This window comes from Artemia franciscana, chromosome 18 (assembly GCF_032884065.1).
Source record: "Artemia franciscana chromosome 18, ASM3288406v1, whole genome shotgun sequence".
In the NCBI taxonomy this organism is placed as follows: Eukaryota; Metazoa; Arthropoda; class Branchiopoda; order Anostraca; family Artemiidae; genus Artemia; species Artemia franciscana.
This window is the reverse complement of record NC_088880.1, coordinates 6,095,142-6,120,644: the sequence shown is the minus strand read 5'-3', so window position 1 is coordinate 6,120,644 and position 25,503 is coordinate 6,095,142. Positions and strand designations below refer to the sequence as shown.

General features: G+C 35.5%; 2 protein-coding genes across 27 annotated transcripts in view; both read left to right on the top strand.

The window, feature by feature from the left end:
• Positions 1–11,853, top strand: part of LOC136038540 (dual specificity protein kinase CLK2-like) — a 56,100-nt gene extending 44,247 nt beyond the window's left edge. For all 7 annotated transcript variants that reach the window (XM_065721665.1, XM_065721666.1, XM_065721662.1 and 4 more), the window contains exons 8-10: positions 3,709–3,838; positions 7,169–7,419; positions 11,445–11,853. In XM_065721665.1, coding sequence (XP_065577737.1) covers positions 3,709–3,838; positions 7,169–7,419; positions 11,445–11,627 — 564 coding nt within the window. In that variant the 3' untranslated portion in view covers positions 11,628–11,853. The remainder of the gene's footprint in view (positions 1–3,708; positions 3,839–7,168; positions 7,420–11,444) is intronic.
• The window catches only part of LOC136038542 (repetitive organellar protein-like), a 223,826-nt gene that overhangs the window by 96,541 nt on the left and 101,782 nt on the right, over positions 1–25,503 (top strand). Inside the window, exon 1 of one of the 20 annotated variants that reach the window (XM_065721696.1) lies at positions 20,597–20,645. The exons of the other annotated variants lie outside the window; for them this stretch is intronic. The gene's annotated coding sequence lies outside the window, so the exon portion shown is untranslated. Of the gene's footprint in view, positions 1–20,596; positions 20,646–25,503 lie in introns of those variants that run through there. 20 annotated transcript variants of the gene reach the window in all.

The window sequence follows — 25,503 nt, the reverse complement described above, 5'->3', positions numbered from 1 at the left end:
CTGAAAAAAATGTGCTTTGCTTAATTTTTTCGAGGGGGTTCTGAACAGAAGAGTATCCCTAGCAAACGTGCCTTTTGACAAGGTCATGTCTAAGTTACTGAAGAATATTTCCGAGCAGAAGGTTCTAAAATTAAGTAATAAGAAATTATCTTAACCTAAAAGCCTAATTGTCGCGTGGTTTGATGCGTTTACTTTGTAATTTCTGTTCTGTTTTTTTTTTTGGAATATTTTAAGCCGAAAAAAAATGTCCTTTACCTAATTTTCTTGAGAGGGTTCTGAACAAAAGAGTATCCCTAGCAATCGTGCCTTCTGACAAGGTCATGTCTAAATTACGTCCCTGAAACAACCAGAAAGTGCATGACCTTTGTTCATGACAAGTTTTTTTCCGCATTTGACAAAATGTATTGCATTGCCATCAGTAGCGTCGCTGTGACCATTAATTGATAGATCTGTGTCGCCGTTCAACCTAAATAGGAACTTTGATTTCTATCGGGTCGTAAAGAAGACCGAAAATGGTCACATATAGATTTTTCTTTGGTGTATAGATTCTGCTACTAATGTTGATGATGTCTTTGATAGTCATTGTTTATTTTGTTGAAACTCAAGACGTACATTGAGTTGTCTTTTACGAAGATTTGCCCCCTTGAAACTACTAGGACTTCTTAAAAAAAAAAATAAAAAAGACAAATTAAAATTAACCTTTTTTTCTGCATTTTCCCAGTTGGTATTAGATGTTATTTTCTCAAATTTCTTTGCTAGATTCAGTATTTTTATGCATCTTCTATTATTTATATCTCGCAGAATGTTCCCTCTCTCCGTTTGTGTTTTTTTTCCGCAATGTTTGATATGCGCCCCTCCACTCTGAACACACACCTAAGACCTAGACCAGTGTCTAGACTAATTCTGAGAATTTGGGCCTTTCGATCTTGCAAATTTCAGGAGAAGTTGTAAATCCAACGAATGTACTATTGAGTAATAGGTTAAAGCAGTGGTTTCCAACCTGTGGGCCCCCCCAGGGGTGCGAGACTGTTGCAAGGGGGCATGCAGCTGTCTCTAAATTCGAATTCAAACCAAAAAAGTCGAATAGGTGTCAAAAAAATGAATCAGCAGTGTACATAATCTCCACGTTTTGGCTACAAGTAAAGGACGATTTTACCTACTTTGACAAACATAGCTTTAGAAATTTTATTGCCATTTGTAACGTCTTACCTATGTGAAACTGGTTTTTTTACAGTAGCTGTCTTAAAAACAAAGTATCGATCTCGCTTAATGATTGAAAAGGAACTGAGAACCGCGATTTCTTCAATGATACCACGGTCTGAGAAAATTTGTGCTAAAAACCAGCTCAACCGTCGCATTAATTTTTTTATGTTGTAGTAGTATTGATTATATTTTTTTTTTTTTGTTATTATATTTCTTATAATAAATATATTATATTCTTACATAAAATTGTATATTATTTTGTACCCCTTTAAATAAATTATCATATCAGTTGAGTATTTATGAAATTTGACTTTTAGATAAATTAATGGGACGTAACAATTTGTTTTTTAAAGGGGGGCGCCAGTACAAAAAAGTTGGGAACCACTGGGTTAAAGGTTAAAATTTTCTGGTGAACCCAATTATGTAAAAAAAAAAAAAAAATGCATTTGTGAACCTTCCTTACCCGGCTCGGACTAAAAAGATGTCCTTGGCTCTTCAGAGTCATAGTTATGAAGTAGTTCAGTATAGGCTACAAGTAGACGGCGAGTTCTTTTGTTATCATTATAATGCATGCAATAGTTTTATTTAGCGGTTCTTGGGACCATTTTCCATAATATTTTTTCCTTTTAAATATATATCTTGAAATTGAACAGTTCAAGAGTTTCTTATGTTATGGCGACCGATTTTGAAACGCTATTTGTTTCTTTGTTCTTTCTGTTTAGATACTTTGGCATTTAGTATCCTCAGCCAAGATCTTTTTAGTTGGTTGGATGATTTGTAGAGAAGTTGGCAAGGTGCCTTCAAAGAGCCGTTAAAATTTTAATTTTAGAGGAACATTCTGTTTAAGTAGGAACTAGTATGAATTAATATTTTTTTTCGTCTCAAGTAGTTCTATAAGTTTTATATAATTTTTTTTGTTGTGAAGCGGGAACCCGAATGCACTGATGTAAATTAATGCCTATTTTGGAGTGGCAAAACAAGCCCAGGCTACTGAGCTTCATGCTTTTTTGTCGATTTTTTGTGAATGAATCGTGTCTCCTTTGAAAAAGATCTACTCCACATTAAGGCGGGATTGCAATCAAGTCACTCACTACCCCCCTCCTCTTTCAATTAAAGAATATTCTTAGGTGAAATGCTATTTTTAAGGAAAATTTTACTCATTGTAATCCCTTTTTCCTGGTTTTCGTCTTTTGGTATGTGTCTGTTCTGGAGCAACCGGGTTTGCGACATGTCTTCAGGTGTAACTTGCACCAAAATGACGAGATACTTGTGTTAACAGATTAATAATTGAATCAATATTACATTGACTTTTTCTAAGAGATGGATCTAAAGTTGTTTGTTTTATGTTGTTGTTGTTTTGTTTTTGTTTTTTTTGTTTTCTTTAATGGAAAAATGTCTTCATTTTCACAATGTTTAATGCATTTTTAATCTAAAAATCATGCACAGGAAATAAAAAAAAAAATATTTGCTAGATAAAAGGAATGGAATTTCATTCAGCATTGGGTTATAGTAAAATTTTGTCTTTTTTATATATTAAAATTACTGCATAATATAAGAATAGCCTAAAACTATATAAAATGATTAAAAGAGAATATAACTTTCAGTGTTAAATATTGTATTTAAATAAGATGTGAGACGATTAAATGCGTACTTAGAAGTTTATTAATTTTGAATCAGTTATTTAAGTGTTTTGTGTATTTAGAAGAGGATTGAATAAATTTAAAAAAAAAATAAAGGCAGTAAATAAAATAAATAATTGATATTTAAAGGAGAAAATAGATTCGTTAAAGAATGAAGATCCTCTAGAGCCATTTTTTTTTTTTTTTAATAAAAATTATTGACAAAAAACTTAACACATCCTCTCCAAATGCCACAGCATGATATGGAGTAGGGATAAAAAAAAAAGTAAAAAAAAAAATGCATAAATCCCAGAAAGGGTTTAAAAACAAAACACAACTACAACAGCATCGATGCTAGTGTACAGGGCGTCGAATTGACGTTTCAATTGCTAGATCTCCTTTGCAGGGACAAATGGCAAGACTGCCCCCTGACCTTGTTACAACTGGAATCTATTCCTGGGTCTCGTATTGTGAAGTAGAGCTTTTGCGGTCAATTGAATTAATAGGAGCACGTGTCTTGTATAAAGTCAATCCTGAAGGGGTCCATCTCCATTTTATAAAAAAAAAATAAAATAAAAAAATAAATGGGGCTTTTGCTGTCGTATCTTATACACAAAAATTGCAAATGAGGTAAAATACCAAACTAGTAATAAAAGCTAACTAATGAAGTAATGTCAAATTTGAAAAAAAAAAGGTGAGACCGTATATAGCAAATCCCAAATTTTCTACTAAATCTTGAAAAACGCAGTCAGAATTGTATCTAATGGGCAGTTTAAATAATCGCTCTGAAGTTCTGTAAGGGTAACAAGGGTGGTTCGAATATTTTTTTTTTCTCTGATAAAAGAGTGAACTTTAGGTTAAAATAGAATTGTTTTATATATTTCAGAAACGGGACATTCGACGTGTTAAAAGAACGGATGTCAAATTGATTGATTTTGGAAGTGCAACATTCGACCACGAACATCACTCAACTATTGTTTCCACAAGACACTACAGAGCGCCTGAAGTTATATTGGGTTTGTTCAATTTTTTTTTCATTTTTTTTTTATGTGCCTTGTTTTAGGGGAGGATAATTCTCCTAAATTACTTTGAAGACTGAGATTGTTGTCATCTGCTAGGAGTTATTCTCTTTTTTCTATTTGCTTCTCCTTTTAAATTTCCTCTGTTCTTCGTGTTATCTTTTTTTTCAAAAATGTTTCAGTGGGCTATCTTGGCTTTAAGATAAGATAAGATTTATTCATCATGAAATACACATGCAATAATACATTTTACTATTCCTCCAAAGACTCTTTAGCCTGTAAAGAAGGGGGAAGATAAACGAGTTTCTTACTCAGAAAAAATAAAAAATAAAATAATCTCTTACAGAGAGAAGAGCAAAAAAGAAGAAAAGAAAATATAAATAAAATAAAAACTATAGAAAACAAACTAAATAGACTAATAGATTGAATAGACGAAATTAATTAAGTATATCAGTAGACTAAATAGACTCCAATGAAATAAAAATAGATAAATAACTTCTAAGAAGCCAAAGGATATTTAACAATTTTTTTTAACAAACCAAATGAGTGGCACCTTTTTGCTGATTCGGGTAACTTTTCCACTCAATTTAAGTTTGTGCCTTGATTTTTCGCAAATTCTGGCTGTAAAATATTGCCATATAGGATATCTGGTTTTAATTGTTGTTATTAATGACCTACGTATGTACGTTCATTTTACCTTTTGGCCTTTACTGAACCTCTTAAAAAAACCTCTTCAGGTAACGGAACCTCTTAGAGTTAAACGGTGTTAAAATTCAAAGCCTTTGCTCACAATTATTTATTTAATGAACATATAATAACCTTCTTAAACCTCTCGAGTTAATTAGTAACCTTCTGCATTTTGGCGGTTAAAACTTATTTGTTGTAAGAATTATAATAATTTATTTCATCAGTCTTTACACACTAGATAAAATGCGCTTGCTAGAGGAGTATATTGGGGAAAAAGAGGGAGAGAAAAAAAACACCTTCATAAGCATTACAATACCAACCGACGTACAAACGACCACGTAATAAAGTTTTTTCACATATATAAATGCAGCATATCCTCTAGAGAAGAAAAAAAAAACATATACACCATTCACCCGAAAAAAATAATGATATTTTTTTTCGTTTCAAAAGGTTTAAGACGTTTATAAGTTAATTAGTAACCTTCTGCATTTTGGTGCTTAAAACTTATTTGTTGTAAGAATTATAATAATTTATTTCTTCCGTCTTTACACACTAGATAAAATGCACACGCTAGAGGAGTATATTAGGGAAGAGAGAGAGAGAGAAAAAAAACACATTCTTCATAAGCAAAAAAAATTACAATACCAACCGACGTACAAAACGGCGAAGGATTTATTCACGTATGTAACCACAGCATATCGTCTAGAGAAGAAAAAAAACACATACACGATTCACCCGAAAAAAATAATGGTAATATGTTGATATCCAAAATATGTTTGCTTGGCAGCGATAGCAATAAAAGAAAATTATTGTAATAAAAAAAAATAATGGTAATATGTTGATATCCAAAATATGTTTGCTTGGCAGCGACAGCAATAAAAGAAAATTATTGAATCATAATTTAACACACACTAGTTGCATTAGCTTGATCTTTTACTGTTGAAAGGGTTATCGGATATATAAAAAAAAAAACACTCTCAGGTAACGGAACCTCTTAGAGGTATATGGTGAAAAAATTTTTCAAAATTTAAGTTTACAAGTCTTTTTTAGAAAAAAAGGGAAAAATATCCCCTAAAAGTCATGGAATCTTAATGAAAATGGCATCATCAGATTTAGTGTAATAGAAACGTACAAAACGATACCCTCTCTCTCTTTTTTAACCGATCCGAAGAATCGGATCGGTTACAAAATTGGAACAGTAGCTTCCCCCATCTTCACAAATTTCAAAAAGAGCGTACCGCTTAGGGGGGTTGCTCGGCCATATCTGAATCTGGTGGAAATATTTCAGAAAAGGAAAGGAGTCGGGGAAAATATATGGGGCGTCAAGGACGCATTATAAAGCCGATAGGATGTTCTTTTATCATATTGACCCTTGACCTTGGTTAATAATTTTTAAGTTTTTCTCAGCTAATCCTTCAAAGCGCTAATATTAAGTGTTCATGTAGATTTAATAGAAACACCAAACGGGAGACCAAGACATTATAGGGAAACGGGAGCAAGGGTTAAAGCGGTACCGACCTGAATAGGGCATTTGCAGAATGCTGTGGTCCAGAAAAAACGGAAACAACTTTTCAGAGGGGCCACAGAGAGCCCAACTTCGTTAACCTAGTGTAAACAGTATCCGCAGCAAATTATATCTGTCTTATGGTCGTTAGACATAAGGAGAATGTTATCGGAGTAGGAAAGCTGACTTGAGTCTATGTAAAGATTGTATCAAAGTATTATGAACCTGAAAAAATATAATCCTCTCCCCAAATGTTACATTTTCTTTCTTATAGTGAGAGAGGGGGTGGGGGGGGGGAGCATTGCCATGCTCTATAGGTGCTATTTCTTTCATTTGTATACTAAATATATAAATGGTGCTTCTATACGTTCTGGTTTTGGCTTAAATCAACTTTAGCCTTCAATAGGAACCAGGTAGTAATGAAGTTTTTTTTTTATTAGTATAAAAGCTAAAAATTATCATCAGATGAATTTTTATGTTTGAAGGAATTTTTATAAACATATGAAATTTCTAAAACTTACTATTTTTTTAGGATGAACGGAGACAGCTTTGTGATGAATGTTCTTCGGTTATGTTAGTTCTTAGTTTTAGTTCTTCTAGAGCTAGGATTCTCAACTTGGGGCGTAGGCCCCACCGGGGTGCATGGCAATATTCGGGGGGGGGGGGGGGGGTAGGACATGCAACGTTCGGCTGACTATACTCAAGAGCCTTAATTTTGAAAGAAAAAAAAGATCATGCGAATGGCGTCATAATAAGATGCATTTAAGGATCAAAAAAGGTACATGATAGTATTGCAATGACATATAGCGTTGCGTAAAAGGTGTTATATTTAGACAATATTTTTCATTAATATAAAATTTGCCTAGAGGACGACCCGAAAAAATTCCAAGTTAATGGCCTTTTTAAGCTTTCTTCAGATAAATATATGTAAAGTTTTTAGTAACTGCTTTTAAATATCAGAGTTCAGAGTTTTATTTACCAATAAATACAGATTGCATTTGCAATACTCTTATTCCCCCTTGAAAGCAGACCTTTATACTATTGAAAGACGTACGCAAAAAAAAAGATAAAAGAAAACGTTAATTGTTTCTTATATATTGAAGTTTGATGATTTTTATCATAATTAATAATTGCAGAGGTTGGGTGGTCACAGCCTTGTGATGTCTGGTCCATTGGATGTATCATGTTTGAGTTGTATTTGGGCGTAACGTTGTTCCAAACTCATGACAACCGTGAGCATTTGGCAATGATGGAAAGGATCCTTGGTCCCATTTCCTATAGAATGGCAAGGAAGACTAAGACCAAATACTTCTATCATGGTCGACTCGAGTGGGACGAGAAGAGTTCTGCAGGACGATATGTTAGAGAGAACTGTAAACCTTTAAAAGTAAGTTATTTGTGTTTTTCAGGGATAAGTGGGTCGTAACCTCTTAAGCAAAAAAAAAACGAAATTAAAGTTCTGCACGAAAGAAGTGCAGACGAAAAGAGCTCTTTTCTAAGATGGAAAGAGTTCTGCAGGACGATATGTTGGAGAGAACTATAAACCTTTAAAAGTAAGTTATTTGTGTTTTTCAGGGATAAGTGGGTCATAACCTCTCAAGAAAAAAAAATAAAATAAAAATAAAGCGAAAAGAACTCTTTTCTGGGACGAAAGAGTTCTGCAGGAACTCTTTTCCTGCAAGAGCTCTGATATATTAGTAAGTTATTTATGCTTTTCCGGGATAAAAAAAAATGATATAAAAGGAAAAGTAATTCAGAAAATTGTTCATGAACAAGGCTATTTACTTATTTATAATATATGAGGGGGAGTTCTCCTCTTGAAGGGGTTCTCCTCTGTGGGTGCTTCAAAGGTTCTATGTTAGGAAGTTAGGAAGCCAGAATCACTAAATAAATAGAGTGGTATTACAGGCACAAGTTCCTAATCTATTTTAAAACGGCGCTAGTCTTTTTTATAAATTGAATTAGTCTGAGACTTGAAGATAAAGACGGAATCTCTTATTAGGGCTGCTTGTAGGGTTTTTTTTTTCTCTGGTAGTCACTTTAATCCCCACCCCCCTTCCATGAAAAATTTGCATGTAAACTTGTAAGTGACTATTGTAATCATTTTTTTTTTGTAATCGGGGCCGTGAAACAATCCACGATCCCTGTCTAATTACAGTTGAAACAGTATGACAAGACAATTTAAATGGACGAAAGATGAAATAGAAAATGGCGAAAAAAAACATAAAAAGTTAATCTAAACAAAATATCAGTATCATTACTTCAAACATCACTATCTAAAAACGGAGATACCGTGGATGAAAACTGATTTTACCGTTTTATTTTGGAGTGTGTTTCTACTCCTTTTCTGAAATAAGCTTCTGGGATTAATGTTTCCGGGAATAAATTTCTTGATTAATGCTGAGTTATTCTAAAGACTCTCCTGTCCCACCCTTCTTTGAAATTTGTCTTAATGAGAAAACACTTGAAAAAATAAAAAAAAAGTCCTAAAAAGTTGTGCTTTCTGCTCTATTAGTCTTTGGCTTTAAAGTCAAGCTGTTTGCGCAAGAATATGTCATATGGCATGGTTAAATCCATTAGAACAAACAGATTACTTCTGATTTGGAAATTAGAAATTTTGTAATTAGAACAATCTATCTAACCATATCTAATCTATAGACCACACTTATACAGAGTATAAAAGATAAATGTTGAATTTTCCGAAGATAGTGGTTAAAGGTGAATTCGTGGTTAAGGGTTAATAAAAGCTGCTAAATACTACTTTTCGTACAGTCGTAGTAATAATTGGAACAACCGAAAATCAGCTTTGAACTTAATTTTGTAGTAACTTTTACTGAACATAATTAATGGAAATAATGACTAAAGTTATTAGAACGGTGGAATTGTTTCAACTGTCAAACATCTGTCATGTCATGGACCTGTTTCACTTGTCATAAATCAAAGCTGTCACATAGAGTGAAAAGCGTATATCAGAAATTTATTGAAGCTAGTGATTAAGGGTGAATCCCAAGTTCAATAAAAAGCTGTTAAAACTTACTTGACTAATTTTTTTGTTCCAACTGAAGTAGTAATAGCTGGAACAACAGAAAAGTAACTTTGAATCTACTTTAAAGAAATTTAACGGGCATCTTAATGCATTAGACCTTCATCACTATCACAGCTTAGATACAGTTATGAAAACTCGATTTATTTTTGGGACACAGTGCGCGGTAGCGATGCTAGCGGCTGGAGACAGGAAACTGGCATTGGTATCTAAGCTGTGGTCTGAATCTAAAAGTCGGAGCAATTCACAGCTTAGATACCAATAGTTCAGAGCTATAATGTTGTAGTACGATCTACGCGTCGGAGCGCGGGTTTGGAAGAGGCGCCAAGTTCAGAGCTCCGTACCAAAAGCTTCTTTTGGCGAAGATAGGAGTTTTTATAACTGTATTGGTATCTAAGCTGTGATCACTAACGTTATTGGTATTACTATTAGATTAGACAATATCAAAAATATTATTTGAGACAAAAAGAAATCAATACAATTATAACTACCGAATACCGCCCTTGTAAGCCTAATCACTCCTTAGGACCCCTTGGATTCCAGGGGGGTTTCAGTTTCAAGCAACTTGTGTAGTTAATGTAAAGTTAAGATGGTTAGATCCCGGAATGACTAATAAAATACAGCCTAAGCTTCTTCTTCAACTTAACGTTTTTTACTAAATATACAGGGTGTCATCTGGGTCCCACAGGATAGTTGGATATTTTTAGTTTCAAATAATAGCTATCCGAAATGAGGTCTTTTTCTGTTATATAACGTCATCAATAAAATAGCATCATGTTTTCATTCATACAGTGAAAATATTCCTGACTCGTCGAAGATGATGTCAATTCTTCCGGTTAGTTTTTATCGAATGACGTATATATTCAAATCATATTAAAAATCATTATTATTTAAATAGTATATTCAAAATGACCTCCATCACTTGTGATACAAATGTTAGTGCATTTCCAAAAATTTGCGTGAAGTCGATGGAATAAATCTACATTCCCATTAATTTTGGTACATTCACTATTTATTCGTTGAGTCTCAAGTGTATTAAATATGTGATTTTTTTTTTGTCCTGACACCCTGTATGTCCCTCGTCCTGTCAACTAAACGTTTGAACCTTGCTATCAAATAACAGAACCTCTGTCTTAAAGACAGATTGTGACATAAAAATCCGTTGTTTGTGTGTATTTGACCCCCTTTTGTTCAACAAGAGGGTCTTGAAGAGAAGGGGGGATACTTTCCTTAAAGATGGATCTTTAACTGCATCTTTTCTTCTTTTTTTCTCTTTTTTTTCTCTTTTTTTTTGCCGAAGCCAGGTGTCGCAAAATTGGACGCTATGCCTCAGAAACAAATTTCATGCTCATTTATCCTCTGAAATAATTTAGCAACATACAATTAAGAGATAATGAACTGTGAAAGGCTAAAATCTTTGTGTTTAGGATTTGTTTTCTTGTTGTTGCTTTTTGCCAAATTATATGCTTCTTTTATTGTATAATACCATAATATTTTTTTTTTTTTTTATATATATATACTTATTTTGGCGATGAGGGAACTGAATAAATTGTATAATTTACTTTTTTATCTCATGTTCTATTCTATGGCTTTGGCGGAGAAGATTACAGTGTCATCTGTTATCAGGGCTAGAAATTTTAAAGGTTAACAGATATTTAGTAAACAAGGTAGATGCAAGCATCCAGACGGTTTATAGAGAGTAGAACCTAGCAACATATTTAATGGTGCTGGAATTTATGTTTATTTTATTTAATTTTAATGAGAAAAAAAAGACTAATAATATTAATATATGAAATAAAAAAAAAGGATAAAGATCCTCCTGAGCCATCGCTGGCGCATAGGGCGTCGAGTCGACGTTTCACTTGCTGAGTGTTTTTTACGGGGACAAGTAGCAAGCTTTTCGCCGAATCTTGCTGCAGCGGGGATCGAACCCGGGTGCTCCGTATTGCCAAACAGAGCGACTATCCACTGTGCTACAACATGTCAAATATATGAAATTTAAAACAGATTGCAGCTAATCCATATGGAACCCAAATCAATACTGTGAAAAAATGCTTTCTCTCTTTCTCCTCTCTCTCTCTCTTAGAATTTTTCCGGGAATAGGGAATTTTCTGGAATTCCCATTCTCATTCGTAAAAATGAAAACGAATTTTTAAATAACGAATCTCAACACTTGCTTTGTTTACAGTTAATCCAGATGGAACCCAAATTAATACAGTGAAAAAAGGCTTTCTCTCTTTCTCCTCTCTTTCTCTTAGAATTTTTCCGGGAATAGAGAATATTGTGGGAATTCCCACCCTCATTCGCAAAAATGAAACTAGACTAACGAATTTTTAAATAACGAATCTTAACACTTACTTTGTTTACAGAGATATCAGATGTCAGAAGACGATGAACACTCTGAACTGTTTGATTTAATCACAAGAATGCTTGAGTATGAGCCAGCACAGAGGATCAGTGTTGCCGATGCTCTTCATCATCCTTTCTTCCAGAAACTACCCGAAAACCTTCGACTAGCTGATCGAGAACGTAGTCATTCTTTGTCCCGATGAGAGAATTTCATTGATGTTACTAACTGTCCAATCTATTGTGAACTTGACTAAGTGATATAAATTTCTAGGTGCCCAGATTTGTATCTTGGACGGCTAATAAAAGGATGGAATTCAAGTGGTTTTAATGTGTATATTTTCTTTTTATTTGTTTCTTTGGTGAATATTTTACAGATTTTTGTTCAGAGCCATACCGAGTGACAAATAAACTAGAATGCCGTTCTTATTACATTCTCGTTGGGCTCGCAACTAGAGTTTCACCCGGTCATGTGAATGGTCGGAGGCCTTTTAGGCTACTTTATAGGGAGTTTACTTAGTACTTGCTCCTCCTTCCCTGAGTTTTCAGGGATTTTTTTTCCCTGAATTCCCGAAAATGTCTTGTAATTTCCCAGTTTTATGTGTTCCCCCCAACTTTGTACTTGCCCCTCCTCCCCTGAATTTTAGGGTTTTAAATTCCCAAAAATGTCTTGTAATTTCCCAGTTTTATGTATCCCCCCCCCCAATTTTAAATAGAATTTTGGTTATTTTCCCTGTTTTATCTATTTTGCTTGGAAAATACATCATTCTAGAATGTGCCCAGTTGGGTGCGTACTGTACATAAGTAATATGTTATTACTTATGCACACAAAATATCGACCGTCAGTAAAACTTTTTATTATTCTTTTCTTCTTGTTGATGCCAACCCTTTTCTCCTCTCTAGAATACCTATATAATTCGTGAAGAATACTTGAGAAAGATACATAGCTGAATTGTAGCCAAATAAAATTCTTGATAGTGTAGAGAATTATCAATTTCGTCTTTACCAAAATAAAAATTCAGTATTAAAGTAGGTAAAATGGAAACATCACCCAACCATGGCCCATCTTAGGTTTATTCATACCTGAAAATCGTAATTTAAAAAAAAAATTATTTTGTTGTTTCAAAATAAGAAGCTAATAGGGCAGTCCAACATTTTAGTCAGTGTTGTCATGGTAAACTGTTAAAATAAATAAGCACACTAAATAGTTTGACTACGCTTTTCAGTTTTAAAGGAAACCAGTCCTTCTTAATCTGTTATATTTTTAGCTTATTGCTCGCTGATTTATTAACCACATTTCATTTGCACTAGCTATTGTCAAAAATTACACAGCTGCACGTTAAGGCCTTTTCCGTTTATAATTAAATTCCCAGCTTTTCCTAGTTTTTTAACAAGAAACTTTCGACTTTTCCTAGAAAGAGTTCCTTAACTAGGAACTCTTCTTAGTTTATATATGATTGCCCCTTTACCAATACTTACTAGTATACTTACTATACTTACTAGTTTATATATGGTTGTCCCTTTACCAATGCTTACTAGTATACTTACTACACTATTATTATTTAAGAATTAACGACGCTTCTTGACTACTATGGTCCCTGCGTCGGCCCTGCAGTGCATTCCTGCAGCGTGATTCGATCTCTGGGTCCCGTATTACCAAGCTAAGGTCAAATCCACTGCGCCACCACAGGACATACTTACTACACTTACTAGTTTAAATATGGTTGCCCCTTTACCAATACTTACTAGTATACTTACTACATTTATGCTATACTTGCTAGTTAATATATGGTTGCCCCTTTACCACTACTTACTAGTATACTTACTATTCTTATGCTATACTTACTAGTTTATATATGGTTGTTTAAGTTTCCACTTTACCAATTTCAACAATCAAATTTGGAATTAAATGCATGACTTTAGTCATGAAGAACCAGCATTTCAATACTATCTGAAATAACAGGCACGTACAAATAGGTGGCTGAGCTATCAGCGTAGAATAGCCGTATGTAAGAATACATTTCTGTGTAGTTACCAGCTGTTTTGTTACAGCTTATCTCTGCTAGGCGCTCAGCATATTAAAGGCTACCGAAACAATTTTTTTTCCACTTGCGTGCCTGTGGTGGGGTTTTAATACTTAGCTTACGCTTCCTAGGGCTACAATGAAAGAAAGGTTGAGATGGCTAGGCCACGTTCTGCGGATGAAGGACGACAGATTGTCCTTTTTGGCCATCCGTCTGGGGCTAAACGGAAAGCAGGCCGTCCTCGTCTGGGGTGGGAGATGTCAAATAAAGATTTAAAGGAAATTGGAATTTACTGGGAGGATGTAAAGAGGGAGGCCTTGAATAGATTAGATTGGAGGAGGAGCGTGCCTAGCTGTGTTGGCCTCAGGCGGCTTGGTGCTGCGGTGAGTTATTAGTAGTAGTATTTTATTTGCTTTGCATAGAAATACGCGATTTGCATCCCAAACCCGGACAATTTGGCTATTTTGTAGGTATATCTATGACATTGACTAAAAGTCCCTTTTGCTTGCTAACACGGAAACGTGCCATAGTTAGTGAAACGGTAACTATGCCTTGAGAGCTAAAGTTTAATTTATTACGTCGTTTTGTTAATAGAGTAAGAAACCCCTGTTTTCTTTTTTCGAAAAGTTAAATGCACTTATAGACCATCAGGAAGTTTCCATTAGAAAATAAAATTTACTGACTAAAAGACTTTACTGACTAAAAAAAAAAATTTAGAATCTTGAACTGTTTATGTATCTGAGTGATAGATCACAAGAAAAAAGATGAATGTAAAGAAAGTGAAGAAAGCATTAAAATATGAGCTTAGGACGTGTGAAATGGATAAAACTGCCTACGATCTGGAAGATCTATACAGCATAATAGTAAAATAGTGTAATGACATGTAAATAAATTGATAGGGAGTGGCTAATCTGGACTTGTCTCAATTAAAAACAGGAAGGGGACCACAATTAGTGATAAAGGAACAAGTTAAAGAGAGATGGACCGAATGTTTCGAGAATTTGCCAAACCGTAATAGAGTTCCTGGAAAAGATACAGAGGAAAATGAAAACGTTTTTGATACCTTAGATGAGAAGGAAGAATTAGTGACAGTACTAAAAGAATCAAAAATAAATAATGCCCCTGGTTCTTATGGTGTGGTAGATAAGTTTCTTGAATATGGTGGCTGTGAGGTTAAAATTAAATTACGGAAGATTATGCATATGATTTTTGAAAAAGGGGAAGTACTTAGCGATTTTAGGAAAACCCTAATTAAATCCCCGTATAAAACAAGTGATGAGAGTAAGTGTGGTTATTATAGAGGCATTAGCCTGGTATTGTAGGTAGCAAATTACTTAGTATAATCATGCTTTATACACCTTATAGGTGCTGTAGGAAAAGTTATAAGAGAAGAACAGTGCGGTATTAGGACAGGTAGAGGATGTGTCGACCAGGTTTTTACTCTGAGGCTGATATTTGAGAAGTGGCCTAGTTTTCAAACACCTTTCGTCCTCAGTTTTATAGATTGTGAGCAAGCGTTCGATTCTGTTGATAGAAGAGCTTTAGCAAAGGTATTATCCTTGTATGGTATGTTTTTTTCGAAATTAAGGAAATGTAACCTGTTTGCAGATCTTTGAAAACTTGCAATTGGATTTGAGTGGAGTTTTGAAGCTGAAAACAGTTTTCAATTATGAAAAGTACCCGAGCTGAAATTGTTTAAAAATTTATTTCCCTTTTGTCTGCATTTTCAGTCGACATCATTGCTAAATTATTTAATCCATCTGATACATTGTCGATCTCAGATAGTTTTACCCTGGAAAATGATTTCTTTCCAGACGCAACACTTACTCGTATTATTAAGAATATTCAGAGAGCAATACACTTTGAAATGCCGTTGCTCTTCTTCTTTCTTCTTCTTCTTCTTTGGTCGAAGGACTTCACTTGTCCGTTACGACCTCTTCTTCCTGTTGACGAACGTGCCTCCAAAGATGTTTCCATCACGGGGTTCCAGTTCCAGAATTTGTATGAGGGTATACAGACTGCATACAGTCCTTTCACCCCTTTGACTTCAAAATGACACTAGCAATCCTTCTTCGTCATCTTCCTTCTGTCTGGTTTGTGGGAAGTGCTTGAGCTGCTTGAACTGCCTGTCCTCAGCAGTTTAAGGCCTAGAGGCTGGCTGGTACCAATACGGTATCATTAATGATACCATCTTGGTACTATCATTATCCCAAAAAAATTGAATATTTTAATCAGATTTTCAAAAAATTTGTAAGGAAAAATATATTTCAAAGCTTCCACCTCTTCAACTAATATTCTATATCATGCTTCTCTCATCTTTCTTTCATCTTCTTCAATTCTATGCCATGCTTCTTTTATCTTCTTCATCTTCTTTCATATTTCTTTCGTCTTCTTCAATTCTATATCATGCTTCTTTCATCTTCTTCAATTCTATGTCATGCTTCTTTTATCTTCTTCATCTTCTTTCATATTTCTTTCGTCTTCTTCATTTCTATATCATGCTTCTTTCATCTTCTTCATCTTCTTCAATTCTATGTCAGCCTTTCATCTTTGGTGTATCATTTTCTATTAACTTAGAATTCGACAGAGAAATTCTAATTCAGGCGGTTGTTTTTAAAGCACTTTTTTCCATATTTTGAAGTTTTCCCAGATACACAAATATTTCATTATGTTTTTTTTGTTCTTCAAAACGATCCTTTCGTGACTAACTTTATCTAAAACAACATAAAAAAAAGATATCTTATGGATTTAGCGAGTCTTCAGCAGGATCATTATCGCTTTCATGATTGAAATATTTCTTTTCCGGAGCATTTTATTTCAAAATTCTGTTGATATTTCCAAGTCTACTGCAAGTGTTTTTCCCTGAACTAGAATTTGTTCGAATTTAGTATTTCTGTAGCTACTTGACCAATTTAAAAGTTTTTCAAATGAAGAAAGTGCAAGTCCTAGTTATTTGGATTGGAAGAGGTCACTGGTGTGACTCTATAAGCTCAGACAGAGTCAATCCAGCCCTAAATGGGTACCTAGAGAAATCTGAGGAAGGTAAACAGGAAGGGTGGACGAAAACACAAGAGGATAGTCTACAGGACAGAGGGCATGTCCACAGATTCACTTTGAAGTTCATCGCTAACATAATTGACTTGGAATATACAAGTACTCTAAACATTTATGGTCTTTCATAGTTGGGTTATGAAGTTCAGAGAGCACGGAACTGTAGTCGACTTACGTTCTAAAGCCACAGGGGGAACTTATTCAGGCAGGAAAAAGAGTGCAAGGACAGAGGAAAATATTGCTGCAGTGAGGGACGCAGCCCTAGGAAATGAGAGCGCAGACGCAGCCAAGAATTCCGAATGACAAGGGGGTCATTGCGACGTGTTCTTACATTTAATTGAACACGTTTAGTTGAGCAGAGAAATCCAGTGAAGTCAGAAACAACAACACAATGATCAGACGTATCGTTTGAAATAATATGGGTATCAAAGCAATTTTGCGATGTGAAAATGTTATCAATAAGAGTTGCATGGTTATCACAAATTCTTGACGGTAGTAAGCAAGTAGGTAACAAACTATGCAAAGATGAAATGTTCAAAAATGCCATTCCCTTATTAGATGTCACAGCATTTATGACGCATTAAATCAACATTAAAATATCCCATTACATAAAATGGATGGTGCTGTTGAGTGAGAGCATCTAACAATGACTCATATTGTTTTAAAAAGTCTTGAAGACTAGACGATGGTGGCCAACATACTACAATTACCAAAAACGTATTTCTTCCATCATTCACTTTTACTACACAACTCTCAAACAGCATCTAAACATTCCAAATCATAAAATCATTACGTAAAGAAGATGTAAAGTCGTCTCGTATAAAAATACCTACTCCTCCCCTCCTAATCTGTTTGCGACTAACATCAAAAAATCAATATCTTTCATAATGCTGAAATGTAATATTTTCATCAAGAAATGTTTCACAAATTCCTAACACATCTGTTGAAGATACTTTTTAAAAAATCTTACAAAAAATTTAGGCTGGTATTTACTCCTCTACAATTCCAAAATGACATTCATTTTATGAATGAACGAATGAATGAAACTTTATTTACCCAATAAACACACAATGATGTCAAAATGGAGCATACCAGGAAAAGGAAAAAAGAAATAATTATAAAGAAAAAAAAGGCAACTTCAATAGGAAAAAAACAATTATAAAAAGGCACTAAAAAACTTCAATAGGAAAAAAACAATTATAAAAAGGCACTAAAACAATTTGAAGTATCTAAACTCTGTTCAAACCACAATCTCCGCTCCGCGACGACAACATACGGATCAACAACTCCATATATAGAAACCATACGTCGATATTTGGCCCACAGAGGTACGCCCAGTAGGAACTTGGCGTACCGAAAGAAAATTGATCGACAAGCTCTTTTATCTGACGTACTAAAAACACTCCAAAAAGGCGACAAATCTAACAAATGGGGCACAGAAAATACGTTATAAATTTTAGAAAGCACACTCCTTTTATAAGGTGCTTTATAAGGAACAAGCAGACCCTACGCCTTGCGAAGCTTTGCACCTAGAAAGTCTAATAAAAGTGCTCGAGCATGCCTTAGGTCACTTCCAACGGGTAATTCAAGGTAATTTATGCTTGGCGACAACTTAACAGGATCACCATCAAGATAAACGATATTTGGGATGGACCGATTGCGTGACATACCAATTGAAACAACTTCACTATTTCCAGCATTAAACTTCAGCCCTATTTTCGTATATTCGGGACGTAAAATCTCAAAATTTTCTTCAATGCCAGAAATGGCCCGACTGAGGTTCAGGACATCGTCAGCATAATTTAAAAGTGACGAATCAAGGCCTCGAAAAATAAATGATGTCTGAACTTTCTTCTGAGCCTCTAGCACGCTATTATTATAAAATGGAGGCGATGTAACCCCGCCCTGCCTAATTCCTTTCCAAACACGAATTATGTTTTTTGGGGTAGTTTTTGAAACAATGAAATCTTTTTGAACAGGTACTTTAACAAATACATGAAATTTACTATGCTTGTGTTTGTAAACACGTAGGATTGAGCGATGAAGCCCACGGTGGCTGGCACTGAGCAGTAGCTGAGGATGTATCCCTGAATCAAACGCCTGTGATACATCATGACCAGCCATAATAACAATATCCTTGTTTTCTTCCACGTCTAACAGAACATTTGCAATATTTCGGTGGATACGTTCACGGCTGTAGCTTTTTTTAAAGCTAAACTGATTGTCTGGCATGGAACAAACTCGGTTAATCTCATCAATAACTAACAGCTCTAATAATTTACAAATTACTGTAGAAACAGTTATTGGTCGGTACGAACTACATTTACTTTTATCTTTTCCTTTCTTAGGCACAGGGGTCACAATTAGCACAAAAAACGCCAGGAACTAACCCACTATGAAATATTATCTGGGACAGTATGCCCAAATGGTGTAACAGATTTAAATTTCCATGTACTAGATGCATGCACACAACTGGTCAATTCCACATGAATATTTCTTTTTAAGTTTCGTAATGCATTGAATAATTTTTCCTAGGTTTATCGTGAACACTGGCCCAAATTCATAATCACCCAAGGCTATATCCAGCGCCGAGGAAAATGCATCTTGTAAAGTAGTATCAGGGGGTGAAAACTCACTTGTGCGATAATTGACCCATTCATGTTTAGAGGGTGAGGTATAGTCATTTGACTATCATTCAACTTTCATTCTGCCAATGAAACGCTATGTGTCATTAGAGTTTTCTAACAGCCTATCACTACATTTATCTATAACGTCTGCCTTATGTTTACTAAGAATCTTAGAAAAATTACGCTTAATATAAAGTCTAACATCGTTAACAATAGCAAACAGAGGTCTGCCACAATAGTTCCAAATACGATACCAGAATTTAGAAGTTTCACATGCTCGTATAAGCTCGGGGTTAAGAGACCATCTAAGAACTTCAGAAATCTTCTCAATTACCTCTTTAGTATAACCAGATTCTTCAATATACTTTATTGGAGGGGGAATATGAAGGTTTCTACATGCAATGATGGCAACATGGTCACTTTTCAAAGCACGAGTGTCTACCTTAAAGGAGTCAGGGTGATCTATAAGGAAGAGGTCAAGACAAGATGATTCTTTTAGGCTGTGATGCGTGTCACAATCGACAAGATGTTGCAGCCCGTATGAGAGAGACTGATCATGCAAGTCCGACCCCTCCTTTTCAGTATTTTGCTGCGAAGCCACATGCTATGATGGACATTGAAGTCTCCAGGGAGGATTATGTCAGACTTAGCGCACTTGCCCCAAATGTCTTCGCGGGATGCTTCAAGGTAGCTAGTAATCTGGCAGGTTGGAGGGTTAAACACGGTACCAAGAATCACTGACTTACTTGGGAGGGTCACCCTAACCCACAAAGCTTCTTTGCCTTCTGAATCTGGTATATTTATGTATGAATGTGGTATACGGCTTTGTAGGTAAACAGCAACACCTTCTCCTCAGTATTTGGTGCCGTCACTGCGCTCATGATCTCGCCTGAGGAGCGCATATCCCTGTATGACAACCTCACTGCTCTGTATGGCATGGCTAAGATTTGTCTCAGTGATGCTCGTAATAAACGGTTCGACTGTGTTCACTAGATATAGGAACTGGTCAAACTTAGATCTGAGACCACGTGCATTGTAGTGAGTCACCGTAAACAGGTCGGTTTAGTGTTTTAAAAGATTAAACTCTTTTATATAAACAGTATCTTATATATTTATGGCTCTCGCCAATAAGGCAGTGTGGACGAAATTCACCGTAAAGACATGTTAAATTTGACCCCCCCCCCTGACAATTTTGCCCAAAATAAACATTTTGATGACTGAGATACCCAAGACCTTAAAAGGAGGCTGGTTGCCCTCTGAACGGCTGAGGCCCCAAAAGACACTGAAACATATACCTTGTGATCAACTGATCACTGTCTTAACTTTCTAAGATTATACGTCTAATGATGCTGGTGAAAAACAAAATAAAAGAACAACAAAGGAGTGACATATCGCTTTTTTATTTACTGTGACAAATGAAAACATTACATGGATAAGAAAAGTTTTTCTCAGTTGCTCATTGATTCACTTAGTTCATTATCAGTGCTTGAGAAAAAAGGAACTTAGTTTCACTTTTCAAAAAGTAATTATTTCATTATTATCAGTCAGCATATTTTATTTTTTTATTTCGAATTCATTTTGGTGAGCGTTCAATCGCTAGTTGCCAGGCATCATAATATTAATCTACACGAGTAATTCCCATGGTAGGTGCTACCGAGGCCTGGTGATTTCTGGAGCATTTTAAGGGGGTAGTGAGAGGAACATGGTTACTTAAGATTACTGCTGACGAAAATGAAGCCGAAGATTATTGAATTGTTACTAGCATACTGGATACATCCTTCTCAATCAATTTGACTGGAAAGTTTTCTTTCTTTCTTTTTTTGTAGAGCCTTTCATTTTCAAGTGTATTCAGCATTTTTATAATTTAAAATATCGATGTTTCTAATTTATATCTGTCTTTCCTATGCCTTTATAATAAAAGTAGTTAAATATGTTAATGCATATACTTTTTCTTTAATCATAGGCAGTACAATAGCGCTGCCTAAGTAAAGAGCGATGAGGGGACAATACATTATATTCGTTTTTTTTATAGACCAGGGCCCTTTGTATAGAAGGCGTTGTCGTAGAAACTTAAAAAGGGACCCATTCAATTGGAAATTACTAGTTTCGGTGCCCTTTTTAGTAGTTGAAAGTGACTCGAGGGCAACCAGTCTCCTCTTCCTGCAAATCATTTCCCCAAGCACATCCAATAAAAATTTTGAGATAGCCATTTGTTGTCGTTGAAACTTCGAAAGCGGCTCATCGATTGGATTGGAAATTGAATTGGTTTAGACTAGTGTCCTCTTTAATAGCACAAAGCGATCGTAGTACAACTGGCCCGTCCCCCAGCTCATCATTTCCTCCAACACATCCAATCCAAACTTTGAGACAGCCATTTTGTTTAGTGTTGCTGAAATGTCCGGTTATAATGCCTTTGAGGATGGCAACCCCCCTCGCAGCCCCCAGGGAAAGGATTGTAGCTTATGCCCCGATGGCTTATAAGGCTTTTCAAACAGTTCGTGGTAACGAACTGTAGTAAGGAGCGACCCGGCTCAATAGTAAACGAAACTCTAAAAAAACAAATTTTTGATCCTAAAATATACATCAAAAGAATCGGATTTTCATGCTGATTTTAAATATATAAGTTTTATCAAATTTAGTCTTCGTCATCAAAAGTTACGGGCCTGAGAAAATTTGCTTTATTTTGGAAAATAGGGGGAAAGACCCCCTAAAAGTCATAGAATCTTAACGAAAATCACACCATCGCATTCGGCGTATCAGACAACCCTATAGCCATAATTTCAAGCTCCTATCTACATAATATGGAAGTTCGTGCCCTTTTTAAGTGACCAAAAAAATTGGAGGGCACCTAGGCCCCCTCCCACGCTCATTTTCTCTCCAAAGTCAACGGATCAAAATTTTGAGATAGCCATTTTGTTCCGCATAGTCAAAAACCATAATAACCATTTCTTTGGGAATGACTTACTCCCCCACAGTCCCTGGGGGAGGGGCTGCAAGTTACAAACTTCGACCAGTTTTTAAATATAATGATGGTTATTGGGAAGTGTACAGACGTTTTCAGGGGATTTTTTTTTGGTTTTGGGGGTGGGGTTGACGGGAAAGGGCTAAGTGGGAGGATCTATCCTTGGAGAAATATGTCATGGAGGAACAGAAATTCAATGAAAAGGGCGCAGGATTTTCTAAAATTACTAAAAAAAAACAATGAAAAATTAAACATGGAAAAGTTTTTTCAATTGAAAGTAAGGAGTAGCATTGAAACTTACAACGAACAGAGATTATTACGCATATGAGGGGTTCTAAAAATACTTTAGCATAAAGAGCGAGGTATTTAAGAGGAAATAAATACCTCGCTCTTTATGCTATAGTATTTTTATAATTTCAATTATTTATTCTACGGCCTTTCTGATTCAGGGGTCATTCTTAAAGAACTGGGACAAAACTTACGATTTAGTGTAAAGAGCGAGGTATTAACGAGGGTACAAACCCCCTCATATACATAATAAAAATTTAAGAATATAAAAGTTTGTTACGTAAGTTAATTCTTAAGTTACGTATATTTTTTACTAATAAAAACATTAGTTAAAAATTAAAATTTATAGTTGCCTTTTTATGTAACTGAAAAATTGCAGGTCGACTAGGCCTCCTTCCCCACCCCTTATGTCTCAAAATCTTCTGATCAAAACTAAGAGAAAGCCATTTAGCCAAAAAAAGGAATTAATATGCAAATTTCATTTTAATAATTTATGTGTTGAGAGCCAAAATTAAACATGTATTAATTCAAAAACGTTCACAAATTACATAAAAAAACTAGTTTTTTTAACTGAAAGTAAGGAGCGATATTAAAACGAACAGAAATTACTCCGTATATGAAATGGGTTGTCCCCTCCACAATCCCTCGCTCTTTACGTTAAAGTTTGACTTTTTGCCACAATTCTGCTTTTTAAAACAATTAAAAGCTTTAGCGTAAAGAGCGAGGGATTGCGGAGGGGACAACCCATTTCATATACGGAGTAATTTCTGTTCGTTTTAAGTTTTAATGTCACTCCTTACTTTCAGTTAGAAAAACTAGTTTTTTTATGTAATATGGAAAAGATTGGGAATCAGAAGTTCTAGTGCCCTTTTTAAGAGTCAAAGTAATCGGAGGGCATCTACCACCTTCCCATGTCTTATTTTCTCTGAATGCATCCAATAGAAGTTTTGAGAGTCATCTGTTCAAAAATAGTCCAAAGATCCCATAACAGGACTTTTAGGGTCGACACAGCCCCCAGAGTTTGGGGGTAAGGGTTGTAAGCTATTCCTCTGGGGCATATGAGTTTTTTTTATGGAAGAGATAATCGTGTAAACTTTAGAGGAGGTTCATATTATTATAGTTTTAGTTTTCTTTCAAGAGTTAATCGTGATGGGGAGAAACTAGCCCTCACCCTCCCTAACGCACCCGATTTCCCAAACGCACCCGATCGAAATTGTGAGGTAGCCATTTTGATACCAATAGTCCAAAGAGCATGTAACAATGTTTTCAGGGTGGACACAACCCCTTAGAGCCCAGTGATAAGGGCTGTTAGCTTTTCCCCGGGGCATATAAGTTTTTATGGTGGTCGTATAAACTTTGGATTGGACGGGGCTCATGCGATTGGAAGTTGGAAGTTTTAGTGACCTTTTTAAGAGTCGAAAATGAATGGAGGGCAATCATCCCCACCCAAGCATATCATTCCCCAAAAACCCATCTGATCAAAAATTTAAGAGAGCTATTTGTTCAGCATTGTTGAAAGGAACAGTAATTATGTCTTTGGTGGTGTCAACCTCCCCGCAGTCCTCAGGGCAAAGGCTGCCATTTAGGCAATTTGTTCATCGTTTACTTATAGTATATGATATTGAGGAAGGTATGCATACTTGAACTTAACTTTTCAAGAAGACAAAGGGCATTCAGGTGAGCCTTTTTGAGACTACCGAGGGTAGTATTGAAGTAAATCAAAGAACGTCATGTCCATACGGATTGTATAAAGGGCGAGTAACTCAGAAATGACTGAGCATATAAATATAGAATTTTCAGACCAAAAAAGTAATATTTGCATATTACCAATACCCACTACAACTATCACCACTACTACTATCACACCATTCCATTTACAATATTGGGGAGGAATTCGGACTAAATCAAAAGGCGCTATGTCCACACACATTGTCAAAAGAGCGTATCTCAAGAATTGATTTGGGTATTAAGTTGGAAAATTCAGAGAACACTTTGAAGGGGTACATGATCTGACTAAAGGGCAATATGTGCACACTACTGCTATTGCTACTATCACTGCTACATTTACTCCTGATACTTCTATTACTACTTCTATTGGAACTACTTGTAAGGCTAAGAGTATCGAGGTGAAAATTTAAAAAAGTATATGAACATACAGGCTATCAAAAGTACATACCAGCAAGGTCATAGCAACAGCTAATTGTATTAAGTTGATTCAAGGACTTGATAAGAGTGATTTTCTACTGATCAGAATGCAATATGTTAGTATTAGAACTGCTACTAATACTGCCATTATTACTGTTAATAATATTACAGGAAGTATCAATATTACTGCTGTGACTATTCCTACTATTACAACTAACTGATCAGTGTCTTGTGTGCTAAAAGTGGAGATCAAGCCTACTTGATAGAAGGGGCTATAGCGGAGATGACGTAGGCTCAGACTGCAGCCTGATGGGAGTAAAAGTCTGCATCAAATTAAAAGGAAATAAAAACAACAAAAAAGCTCCCTCAAATTTAACCTTCGATTCAGAGAGTGAATGAGCGTGAGTAAGCGAGTGAGTCTGAGTGAGGAGTGTGAGTGTATGTGTTTTTTACGTCCTTTATGAGTTTTGAAATTTTATACTAGCATCCCTTCCATAAAACCCTCTATGCCCCCGGTTTATAACTTACAATTCTTATCCCTCCAGACCAGGAGGGGTTTCATCAACCCAAGAAGCATTTTTATATGATTCTAGGACTATTTTGAACAATATGGTATCTCAAAATTTGAATCGGATGCATTTATGGAAAAGAAGGCCGACGGTACCCTAGTTGCCCTCCTATCACTTTTAACTTTAGCAGCAGCAGCTTCACTACTACGGCTACTGCCACTGCAACTTCAACAACTTGCGACTTCACCAGTTTGCAACGACGGCTGCGACTGCTGCTCTTTGCGACCATCTTAGTGATTGCATGCAACTGTTACTACTTGTCACTGTAATTAATTGCGATTCAAACTGTGCCTGCAATTAGTTTTAAACAGGCTGATGTAACCAAGACCATTTGCATCATTGTCAAAATAGTGACAATCTCCGACTGACATTTTGTTTTACCTCCAATATCCGAACCTCCTAGATTTGCCACAACC